A 13,009-nucleotide genomic window follows, 5' to 3' on the forward strand; every position below is an offset into this window, starting at 1 on the left:
TCACACCACAGAGACTGGCACACATTCAAAAGAACAAAAGCAACCAGTGCTGGTGTGGATGTGGGGAAAAAGGCACGTTCCTTTACTGTTGGTAGGAATGCTGACTGGTCCAGTCTTTCTGGAAAACAATATGGACAGTCCTTCAAAAACTAGAAACTGAGCTTCCATATGACCCCACAATACCACTTCTTGGAATATATCGTGAGGATGTAAAAAAGCACAGTAGAAATGACATCTGTACCTACATATTCATTGCAGCATTGTTCCCCATATTCATTGCAGCATTGTTCCCCATAGCCAAAATATGGAAACAACCCGAGTGCCCTAAAACAGATGACTGGTTAAAGAAACTTTGGTACATCTACACAGTGGAATACTATGCAGCAGCTAGGAGAGATAAGTCATGAAATTTGCTTATAAATGGATAGACATGGAGAGTACCATGTTAAGTGAAATGAGTCAGAAAGAGAGGGACAGACATAGAAGGACTGCACTCATTTGTGGAGTATAAAATAACATCACATGAGGCTGACACCCAAGGACAGTAGATACACGGGCCAAGGGGATTGCCCCATAACTGGAAAACTGCTTCATGAGCGAAGGGGAGAAGGCAGATGGAATAGAGAAGGGATCACTAAGAAAATGATGACTTTTTTTACTCCCTGAGCGGTACTCAGGAAGGAACCAGTTGGGATGGGTGATGCATTCCGAAAGTAGATAATGGACCAAATGTGATGACCTCTCAGTGTCTGTGTTGCAAGCCATAAAGCCCCAAAGTAGAGAGAGTATGGGGAATATTGTCTGCCACAGAGGCAGGGGGAGGGTGGGAAAGGGGGTGTATACCTCGGATACTGGTGGTGGGGAATGTACACTGGTGGAGAGATGGGTGTTTGATCATTGTGAGATTGTAACCCAAACATGAAAGCTTGTAACTATCTCACGGTGATTCAATAAAATTTAAAAAATTTAAAAATATATATATAAAAAGAATTTTGCTCAAGATATTCTCTCTGCCTAGAATTTCTTTCTCATATAGATTTACTTATCAAAATCTTAATAATTTTTCAAAGCTCAGATCAAATTTTAACTTTACGATAAAGACTTCCCTGACTGCACACATTATATTGTATGATAAATGATATGACATAATATGATATTAACTCCCACAGTACTTTAACCTTATTGCAATGATTCAGACAGTGTGTTTCCCTGGACTAGTAGCTGGAGTACTTGGGAGCTTGTTAGAAATAAAATTCTTAGGCTCTACCTAGCCAGATCTTCTGAGTCAAAATTTTGGTTATGGCACCAGCAATCTGTTTTGTTTGTTTTTTGGTTTTAGGTAATACCTGGCGGTGCTCAGGGCATACTTCTGACTCTGTGCTCTGGGATCACTCCTGGCAGGCTCAGGAGGCCATATGGGTACTGGGTGGCTGCATGCAAGGCAAGTGCTCTACCAACCGTACTATGGCTCTCACAATAACTTGTTTTCAAACTCTCTAGATAATCACAACATACCCTGAAGCTTTAGTACATCTTTAATGTATTCTACATTTTATAATTGCACTATTATATGTCTTCTCTACACAATATAAGGTAAATTCCATGAATGTAAAAAGTGTCTTCAATTTATTTTCATTTTGGCTTTTTGGGTCATACCCTGCAATGCTCAGGGGTTACTCCTGGATCTAAGGAATTACTCCTGGGCTGGAGGATAGCACAGCGGGTAGGGTGTTTTCCTTGCATGCAGCCGACCCGGGTTCGATTCCCACCATCCCATATAACCCCCTGAGCACCGCCAGGAGTAATTCCTGAGTGCAGATACAGGAATAACCCCTGTGCATCGCCAGGTGTGACCCCCCCACCCCCAAAAAAAGCAGAAAAAAAAAAGAAAGTACTCCTGGCGGTGCTCAGGGGATCATATGGGATGCTGGAGATCAAACCCAGGTCAGTGGCGTGCAAGGCAAACTCCCTACTTGCTGTACTACCACTTCAAGCCTTCAATTTATTTTCTTAGTAACACCAAGCACAGTGTTTTTCATTCATCATATCGTAAGACTTGTTGAATTAAACTCCCATTTCTTTACTATCAAAATTTATGTATGCAAGATGTATAGATTGTTCTACATCACTTCTTTCCTTTCTTCTTTTTTTTTTTTTTTTGGTGGGGGCCATGCCTGACAATGCTTACGGGTTACTCCTGGCTTTGCACTCAGGAATTACTCCTAAAAGTGCTCCAGAGGGGCTGGAGTGGTAGCACAGCGGGTAAGGCGTTTGCCTTGCAAGCAGCTGACCCGGGTTCGATTCCCAGCATCCCATATGGTCCCCTGAGTACCACCAGGGGTGATTCCTGAGTGCAGAGCCAGGAATAACTCCTGTGCATGGCCAGGTGTGACCCAAAAAGCAAAAAAAAAAAAAGTGCTCCAGAGACCACCACATGCCAGGATCAAACCTGGTTGGCTCCCTGCATGACTATACCCTACTCGCTACACTCTTGTTCCAGCCCCTCATTTTTCATTTTAATAATGATTAATAACCTTTAAAGTTGTGACATGGCTGATTCAATTGCAAGAACATGCCAATTGTAAAGATAAATGAAAGGGAGCTAGTTGCTCTTATTTTTCAAGTACCAAAGCTTTTTAATTTTAAGTCTTTCCCCTAAGTGTAATATATATGATGCCTCCTAAATTTTTCCTAATAACAATCGTATCTTATCTGGAAGTGCCTTTTTCACTTTACTTCTCTTATTTGTAAGGCTTAAAAAATCTATTTCCTATAACTTGAGAGAGAATACAGGAATGAAGGTACTTGCCTTGCATGCAACTGACTTAGGTTTAATCTCTGGCACTACATTCATGTGGTCGCCCAAGCAAAGTCAGAAGTGATCCCTGAGCACAGCCAGGAGTAAGTCCTGAGCACTACCAGATATAGTTCCAAACCAAACAAATATAAAACTTTATTAAATTTTATTAAATTTATTTAAAATTCATTAAATGAGCTTCAACTTCATTCATGCTACAAATGAGATAATACATACGCATTGGTTACAGTGTTATTCATCAATAAATCTGAAATCTAATTTATTAAAAAATAATATAGATTTTGTTAGAGTAAAAGTTAATATAATAATGTTTTAGGATTTACCATATGAAACATGTAAGTTGATAAACATTTTTATAGATTAGCATTTTTTTATTTAGCATCTTCATACTTCAAACAAGCAATATTGTTGAAGCCATAGAATAACTTCATTGATTTAGCATTATTTCCTCCAAAAGTATCTTTCTTAAGAAAATTTAAAAGTAAAATTTTATATTGTTTCCTTCAGAAATCCAATAATAAACAAATAGTTATTTTCTAAGTATAATTTAAATACCTCTTTACTTAAATAAAGGCACTATAAAGGTACTTTATACAGTTATATTATAAGAATTGGAAAATAAAGCAGTCTAAATATATTGTAGCAAAAAGAATCAACAAATTCAAGAAAAAATATCTGAATAATTATGAACTTTTAAAAAAAATGAAAATAATGCATCAGGTGTCTTTATACTTTTCTTAGTGCAAGAATGAGTTTTTTAGATTTGTCTTAGAAAATACCATCAAATATTCCCATTGAAGACTTCATTTCATCAGCTTTATCATCAGGATGATAACTATTGGGGTAAAAGCAAAAATAAATATCAATATTTTTGTGACAGCTTATTTTCAAATATAATAAATAATGTAATGATAAGTATAAATGGATAAATGTGAAGATTACTAAAAAGTTAATATGTCAAGTTAAGGTCAATATACAAAATCTCTTAGAGTATCTGTGGGGAAAAATTATACCTCATTAACCATAAAAAATAGGGAACAAATCTCTTGAAATTTCTTTAAACAAATTGGAGAATAATGTAATTAAAGCTAGTATGTAGAGGCCTATATACTTAGACTATTCAATATGAAGAGGAATACTGCAACCCATAAAAATGATCAGCAGTCAGGGCACTATTGATTAGATCTTACCTTATTCCATTATTGAACCTATAAAACTGTGAAAAATTAATTGGGTAAAATAAAGTCTAAATTAAAAAAACAAAAGCAGATCCCATTTGATCTCTATGTCAGGTGACTTTCACTTTATACTGTTAACATAATATGTGCAAATATTAAAGGCCATTTATCAACACAATATGTTTTAAAGAACATTAAACATATATTTTTGGGCTGGAAATGTGGTTCAGTGACACAGAGTCACTTTCCATGTATGTGGGGCTGGATTCAATCCTTGGTGCCACAAAAACAACAAAATATATAGGTTTTTAAAAATTGAGATATTGATACTATGAATTATCTTGAGGAGCTTAATTTATCATGGTCCAACATTTCAGTATCTACAGTAAACATCGGGTTTTGGTTCTGATCTTTAACATAAACCCAGAATAAAGGAATGCTGAATATGGTTTTTTTGTTTGTTCATTTTGTTTTTGCTTTTTGGGTCCTGGCGATGCTCAGGGGTTAATACCCTGGCTCAGGAATTACTCCTGGCTTGGGGGACCATATGGGATACTGGGGATCAAACCCAGGTCAGCTGCATGCAAGGCAAAAGCCCTCCCGGCTGTACTATCAGGCCAGCCCCAATGCTGAATATGTTTGTAAAAAGTTTCCACTGTAGTTTTAAAATGCCTAAGAAAAGTACTTACCTTATATCAACTTCCTTTTTATTGTCACTGTTTCTAAGAAAGACATCCACTTTCTCGCTTGAAAACTTCTTTTTAAATTTTGAAGAATTTGGTAATTTTTCAGAGTGAGTAAAGCATATCCTTTCAATCACTGGTGATAGATTTTGTTGGTTTTTTTCATGTAAATGGATCTATATTGGGAGATTAGAAAACAGCAGTCATTGAAAGTTTAACTGCTCAGGCAGAATTGAAAGATAAAATAAACACTTCTCTTACAATATTTGTATTTCCAGTTTGTTGAGGTAGATTTATTATGGAGGATGCAGCAAACTTGGATACAGCAGACTTTGATAGATAAATATCTGGCTCTTGATGTGATGAAATGAAACTGAGAAAATTAATTAAAGATTGTAAAAATATAACAAATAGGAGGAACAGTTATTCTAATTTAGATCAATAGTGATACTTTGGGGAAGATGATAAAAATTCATCATACTTTCAAAAAAATATTGGTACCTTGTTTGTTAGGCTCGTGGTGAACTTAGTGAGTTTTCTTTCCTTTAGAAGAAATACTAATTCATAATTTCCAAATTATATAAAAATGCTTTTAAAGGTCTAACAGAAACATTTAATAATTTTCTTTTAAATTAAGTCTTATGCTTAGTTGTCTACCACTTAACAAATGTAAATCTTTTAAAATTATACTTTTAATATCCTTTTTCTGTCTGGTTGCCTCCGGATAAACATCTCCACTTATCTTCTTTAGTAACATAATCTAATAATAACATCTCATCTTCTTATAAATTTTTTTTTCTTTTTGGGTCACACCCGGCAATGGACAGGGGTTACTCCTGGCTCATGCACTCAGGAATTACTCCTGCGGTGCTCGGGGAGACCATATGGGATGCTGGGATTCGAACCCGGGTCAGCCGCGTGCAAGGCAAACGCCCTACCTGCTGTGCCATCACTCCAGCCCCCTTATAAAATTTTTAACACTCTATTGTATAATGTATAAAGCATTCATTTAAAACATTTACTATTCATTATCATATGCCAGATATTATACTACAGGCTGGGGATAAGTGGTAAATAAATTATTGGGGAATGAAGATAATAAATAATTATATACATAACTATAGATCCTGAAATGGCATAAATTAAAATTATTGAAAATTACTGTATGAATGTATTAAACTCAAGTAAATTTAAAAATTAGGGGCCACATACCCCTTGCTGCTCAGATTTTACTCCTGGCTCTGTTCTCAAGGATCACTCTTGGTTGTGCTTGGGGTACCATATGCAGTGCAGGGGGTCAAATTCATGTTGGCCACTTGCAAGATAAGCACTTTACCCACCGTACTATCTCCCTGGTTCTGGAATTTTAATTTCAATTCAAACCTTTTTTTTTTTTTGCTTTTTGGGTCACACCCAGCGATGCTCAGGGGTTACTCCTGGCTTTGCACTCAGGAATTGCTCCTGCCAGTGCTTGGGGGACCATATGGAATGCCGGGGATCGAACCCAGGTCGGCCGCGTGCAAGGCAAATGCCCTACCCGCTGTGCTATCGCTCCGGCCCCTCAATTCAAACTTTTAAACTTTGGGCATCTCCCAAGAAATGTTTAGGGGGTCTGGAGGCCATTCCTGGAACACTCAGCTAACAATGTCAGTTAGGGCCAGGCCAGGCGATTCCAGGGATCAGATATGAAAAACATGAGCCTCTGATCTTCAAGCGAGCTCCCTGGCAATATAAACCCACTTGCATTTGCTTTGTTTTGTTTTTGGTCACACCCAGAGATGCTCAGGGGTTCCTTCTCTCTGCATTCAGCAGTGCTCAGAGGACCATACAGGATGCCGGGGATCAAACTCAGGCTAGCTGTGTACAGAACTATCTCTCTATACTATATGCTGTACCATCTCTCTGGCTCCTTAAACCCACTTTTAATAGGTGGTTATGTGAATATCTTTGAGGTAATAACTTAACCTTACCAAACAAGTTAAAGATGGACAAGAGGTATATGGAAAAACATGCTTTTCGTTGCTAGGAAATGTTAATCAAAACAACAATGAGGTATGACTTCACACCAGTGATATCGGCACACATAAAACTGAAACAACTAGTGTTAGTATGGATATGGGGGAAAAGTTACTCTATCCACTATTGGAGGGAAAGCTGACTGGTTCAACATCTTTGGAAAACAACATGGACATTTCTCAAAAAAATAAAAAACCCACAAAAAAACCACAAAACCCCAAGCCCAAAACAAAACAACCCCCTCCACATGATCCAGCACTTTCATTTCTTAACTTCTTAGCATCTACCCCAAGGGTCCAAAATCCTTGAAAAGACATTTGTGCTCCTATTTCACTGCAGCATAGTTCACAACAGCCAAGATCTGGAAATAATTCAAGTGTTCAAGGACAGATGACTGGATAAAGAAATTGTGGTATATATACACACAATAGAATGCTATTTAGTAATAAGAATAGATAAAATTATGCAATTTGATGCTATGTGGATGAAACTTGGGGAATCATGCTGCATGTAGTCAATCAGAAGGAGAGGGAAAGGTACATCTTGATCTCTCTTACAGATGAAATATAAAGAATAATAGTGGTTTGCAAACTATAACAACCAAAGGGAGATAGAGATACAGAGGCAGGGGATGGTAAGGGGTGGGGGGTGGGGTGGGAGGGATAATGGGAACATTGGTGGTGGATAATGGGCACTGGTAGAGGGATGGATGCTTGATCATTGTATGACTGAAATGTAATCACAAAAGTTTGTAAGTCTGTAACTGTATCTCACTGTGATTCATTAAAAAAATAAAAATAAATAAAAGAATAAAAAATAGAGTAAAAGTAATGGAATAACAAATGGCCAAAAGCAATAGAAACTGGGTTGGTTTATAGAATTTAGATTACCCAGGGGAATGGGCAAGATCTTGGAACATTAGTGGAGGGAGTCACTGTGGTGATTGGTATGGTGTTGGAACATTCTATACACAAAATTTTCATTAATAGTGTTGTAAATTACAGTATCTCAAAATAATTTGGGGGAAAATGTGACAGCTATAAGAAGCAATAAGCAGAGGAGCAGAGAGGGCAGGAGAACCACTTATACTGATCAAGCCGCTTTCCCCCCCATTTATTAATGGCATGGAGTTAAATAATTAAAATTAAAGTATCATTTAAATAACAATTTAAAAAATTTTAAATGGCGCAAGAGGAAAAGAGAGCCTCTTTTTCACCCCAAATCTCAGTCTCTTATGTCTTCTCAGAAGCAACTTTGGCATCCATTTCTCAGAGGTTTCTTGACTGGATTTGCTTGAATACTCAATAATCTTCTCTAACCACTTCTAAACTGTTCTAAAAATATTTGTAGTTTTTAAAATATGTGGCAAACAGTAACCAGCCACCGCCACACTCCAGGGAGCTTTCCCGGACACTCGGGCCGAACCCCATGCATGAGTGAAGCCCCACAGAACCAGATAAAACAGAACTTTGCTAACTTGGACTCCAGGCTCAATGAGACCCAGAAACAACATCCTTTGACTGCCTCCTCCAATCTCCAGCACCCTGCCCCAGGGATCAAACCCAGACAAACCACCCTACCAGAGCCAGATAAATACCTCACTGGCAGACCTCCACTACCTCCACTACTCAGCTACCGCCACACTCCAGGCCGCATTCCGGACACATCATAAGACATTTAATACCCATTTTCCATAATTTTTGTACCATATTTTATGGGCTTCAAATATGGTGTGAACCATGGGATCACCTGTAAGGGCGACTGAAGGCTGCCCTAAAAGCTTCTATCCCTCTCGGAGAGCCCAGTAAGCTACTGAGAGTACCCTGCCTGCACAACAGAACCTGGCAAGCTACCTGTAGCATAGTCAATATGCCCAAAACAGTAACGACAATGGGCCTCATTTGCCTGACACTGAAAGAGCCCCCAATACAGCAGCGTTAAGAAGGATGAGCAAGGAGAGGCTGATAAAATCTCAGGGACGAATTAGACTGCCAAAACAAAGAAAGACTAAAATGACTGTCTGTACTTTCAACGCACGTATGCTGGCATCGGAAGCATCCATCGAGGACCTGAGGGTGCAAGTGCAGAAGATCAAGTACAACATCATTAGTCTGACCAAAATGAGAAGGCATCAGTCACATCACGCCATTTTCGACACTGGAGAAGAACTGTTCCTCGGAACACGCTATAACAGAGGCATTGGTGGCATTGGTGTCCTTGTCAACATGAACTTGGCATTGGTGTCCTTGTCACCAATGATTCATTCGAATGCCTAACAACCCCAATAGGACAATTACACTTGAATAGATGTGGCTCACTGCCGGCAGTTTCTATCTTCGTTGCCTATGCACCAACATTCAACTATAATGAAGAAGAAATTGAGAAGTTCTACATGGAGCTGGAGAATTTCTATAAAGAAGACCACACCTTCTACAAGATCTTGTTGGTGATTTTAATGCCAAGTTAGGACTGAGAAGGTCGCCCAAAGAACTCCACATTGGAACCCATGGCCTAGAAAGGAATGAACAGGGTAGAGACTGAGTTCATCATGTCAATCAAGACCATCCATGGAAACTCACAGTTCCAGAAGGCCAAATCTAAATGTTGGACATGGGAGTCTCCCAGTGGACAGTTCCACAATGAAATTGACCACATTATATTTAGGCGAAGATTTTGTCTGACTGATGTCACTGTTGTCCCAAAATTCCAAACGGGATTGGGTTACCATCTCCTTTGTGCAAAATTCTACTTCACAGAGCGGGGAGAAAGGTCTGCAAAGTTTAAGTTTAAGAAGAGAATTCCCAGAACAACCACCAATTGGGAGCTCTTTGGCACTATTGGGGCAATGTGGGAAGATTGTGGCAATGTCAACAATGCCGTTGTTGACAACATCGATGAGGAATACGATCAACTGGTTTAGCACCTCCATGACTGAGCGAAGAATGCTGAGAGTGGGAAAGTCACAAACAGACGCCTGTCTTTGGAAACTCGAGCTCATTTGCCAATGTAGTTTGGCACGAGCCTCAGGCAACCACAAGCTAATGTCCGAGCTCGCAAAACTGTGCAGAGAAGCGGTAAAGGAAGACCTCAAAGAGAGAAGAGCAGCAGTGTTGGCCGATGCAGCAGAAGCCGGGAAAAGTATTCTCAATGCTCGCCTGTCCTTCACATCTTCCAGAAAAGTAATGGAGAGGATGATTCACAACTCCTACTCAGATCTCTTTGACAGCCATTCCCACCTGCCCACATACCAAATTCCACAGGATGGATATGTCGTTCCCAACATCCTCCCTTCCGAAATCCGACATGCCATTTCATCGGTAAAGAAGTGTACAGCACCCAGTCCAGACAAGGTCAGACCCCAACACCTGAAAAATCTGCCATCAGTACTCGTCAATACACTGGCTCGGCTCTTTATACGCTACCTGTCCGTATGCAAGTTCTGTCCCAGTGGAAAACCAGCAGGATTGTTCTGTTGTATAAGAAGGGAGACATACATTACATCTGCAACTATCGCCCAATCTGCCTGTTGTCCATCGTATACAAGTTTTTCACTAGAGTCATCCTGAATAGAATAGGCAGAACACTAGACGAAGGACAACCATGTGAGCAAGCCAGGTTCTGAAGAGGATTCAGCACGATGGACCATATCCACACACTGACCAAGCTCATTGAAGTTTCGCGGGAGTTCAAGATGCCACTCTGTCTAACATTCATCAATTTAAAGAAGGCCTTTGATTCTGTTGAGACTGAAGCAGTCATCAAAGCCCTAGCCAAACAGGGCATTCAAATTCAGTACAAGATCATACGAGAGCTGTGTTATGGATTTACCACCAGGATCTCACCATTATACAAAGAAGTGATCATTGATGTAAAGAGAGGGGTTCGGCAGGGTGATAGCATTTCACCGAAAACTCTTCAGTGCCACCCTCGAGAACATCATGTGATGACTGGAATGGGAAGAAATGGGAGTGAAGATAGATGGTCGGCAACTATACCACTGAAGCTTCTTTGATGACATTGTTCTCATAACACCAAACGCTAGCCATCAGCACAAATGCTGGCCCACTCCAACCACAAGTGTGGAAAGTTGGACTCCAGCTGAATCTGAGCAAAACAATGTTCATGAAAAACGAACTAGTCCCTGATATACCATTTGTTCTCAATGGAGTGAACAACTCCAAATGCAGCAGATATGTGTACCTGGGTCGAGAACTCAAAATGAGGAACGACTTGGCACCAGAACTGTGCAGGAAGAAGAGAGGAGCGTGGAACACCTTCAAGAGTGTCAAAGAAGTGGTTAAGAGCACAAAGAACCTCTGGCTCTGGGCACATCTTTTCAACTCCACCATTCTTCCTTCACTAACATACGCCTCAGAGACCTGGGCCCTACGAAAACAGGATGAGAACGCTATTCTGGTATCCCGAAGAGGAATTGAAAGAGCTATGCTTTACTCTAGTATCACATTTCACTCAAGTGAGAGAAGGAATTCAGAGTTCCAACCTCCATCGATGGTCAAGAATCATGGATGTTGTCTCATTTGCCAAGGCGTCAAAAACCAGATGGTTCAGACATGTAATGCGATTCAGAGATGACCGCTGGACTAGAGCTGTTACTGACTTGATTCCACAGGATGTCAAAAGAATGCGTGGCTGCTCACCAACGAGATGGTCAGACTTCTTCACCAAAACCCTGAATGAATGGTTTGAGGCTCTTCCTGTTCCTGGAGTGAGCAGATATCATTGGGCTACACTAGCACAATGGAGATGTTATTGGCACCCGCTCGAGCAAATCAAAGATCAATGGGATGACAAGTGACAAGTGGCAAACAGACTGGGCTGGAGTGATAGCACAGTGGGTAGGGTGTTTGCTTTGCATGCGGCCGACCCAGGTTCCATTCCTCTGCCTCTCGCAGAGCCCGGCAAGCTACCAAGAGTATCTCGCCCGCACGGCAGAGCCTGGCAAGCTACCCATGGTGTATTCGATATGCCAAAAACAGTAACAACAAGTCTCACAAAGGAGACATTATTGGTGCCCGCTTGAGCAAATCGATGAGCAACGGGATGACAGTGACAGAGGCAAACAGACTGTTTATGTAAACTCAAGAACAGTTATCTTCCCATTTATGACTTATTTTTTCTCTATATGCAGAGTTTTGTTCACTTTGATGCCTCTATTGTTTATTCTGTATGATTCTGAGTTAGAACCAATGGATGAAAATTTTAAAAAGACAAATTTTAGGCAAATACTTTTTAAAAGCTGTGCTGGAGAGTACTGGAGTTAAGGTAATTTCTCTGCATAGGGCCTACCCTGGTTCTATCTCCAATCCCTCACGGTCCCTGAACACCATCAGTACTGCTGAGCACAGATCTAGGAATAGTCCTCCAGCACTCTAGCCCAAAAGCCCAATCACCTCCTCTGTAAAACAAAAATTGTAAACTATTGAATGGTTTGAGAGATCCATATGAAATAAGAGGGGTTTTTTTGTACAATTAGCCACAGTATGCTCTTTATTTTTTTTAATGTTTTATTCAACATTTTTAATTGAAATTTTGTGGCTTAGAATAATTGTAATAATGGTTTTCTTTTCTTCTTTTTAACTTATTTTTTTTTATTGAATCACGATGTGGAAAGTTACAAAGATTTCAGGTTTAGTAATAATGGTTTTCATGCACATAATTCCAACACCATAGCCATCACTCATGTGCCACCTCCCTCCCTTTCAACCTTCTGCCTCCATTCCCTGCCACTAACTTAATTATGTAGATCAGCTCTTTCATTGTGGAGAATGTGTTTTGTGAAGAATATAGTCCCTACACCATATCTGATCTACACATATTGTCATTTTGGGGGCCCAGGACAGCACTCCCGGCCCCCTAAATGACAATATATTTTAACAAGTATCAATGGTTGAGGAGATGGCTCAAAGGGCTAGAGAGCATGGCTGGCATACACTAAGCTCTAGTCTATTCCCCAGCACCACCTGGCTCCCTAAACACTGGCAGCATGATTTTGGTAGACCCATTACTGCAGGGTCACAGAAATACTATATCACTATACTCCAGGTATCACTGGTAGTAGCTCCCAAGACCTCTGAACACTGCTTGGGAGGTCCCTCTCATCCCCACTCCCACAAGTCATCAAAATAAAATCTGTTGTCAAAATTTTAAAGTCAGGAGATTAAAAAAATAGTTTCCTTAATTTATACAAGACTCATATTGACTGCACAGTAATATCTGGTTGGAGCTGCTGGTGGTGGCTTCCTTTATTATTTTTTTTCTTTTTGGGCCATACCTGGTGATGCTCAGGGTTACTC

The 13,009-nt window shown here is 39.9% G+C and overlaps 1 protein-coding gene across 1 annotated transcript in view; it reads right to left on the reverse strand.

Annotated features, from left to right (window-relative positions):
• Positions 1-3,586: 3,586 nt before the first annotated feature.
• The window catches only part of HFM1 (helicase for meiosis 1), a 111,847-nt gene continuing 102,424 nt past the window's right edge, over positions 3,587-13,009 (reverse strand). The window contains exons 36-38 of the mRNA XM_004619925.2: positions 4,941-5,052; positions 4,686-4,855; positions 3,587-3,653 (exon numbers count right to left, since the gene is read on the reverse strand). Of these exons, the coding sequence (XP_004619982.2) occupies positions 3,587-3,653; positions 4,686-4,855; positions 4,941-5,052 (349 nt within the window). The remainder of the gene's footprint in view (positions 3,654-4,685; positions 4,856-4,940; positions 5,053-13,009) is intronic.

This window comes from Sorex araneus, chromosome 5, assembly GCF_027595985.1.
Source record: "Sorex araneus isolate mSorAra2 chromosome 5, mSorAra2.pri, whole genome shotgun sequence".
In the NCBI taxonomy this organism is placed as follows: domain Eukaryota; kingdom Metazoa; phylum Chordata; class Mammalia; order Eulipotyphla; family Soricidae; genus Sorex; species Sorex araneus.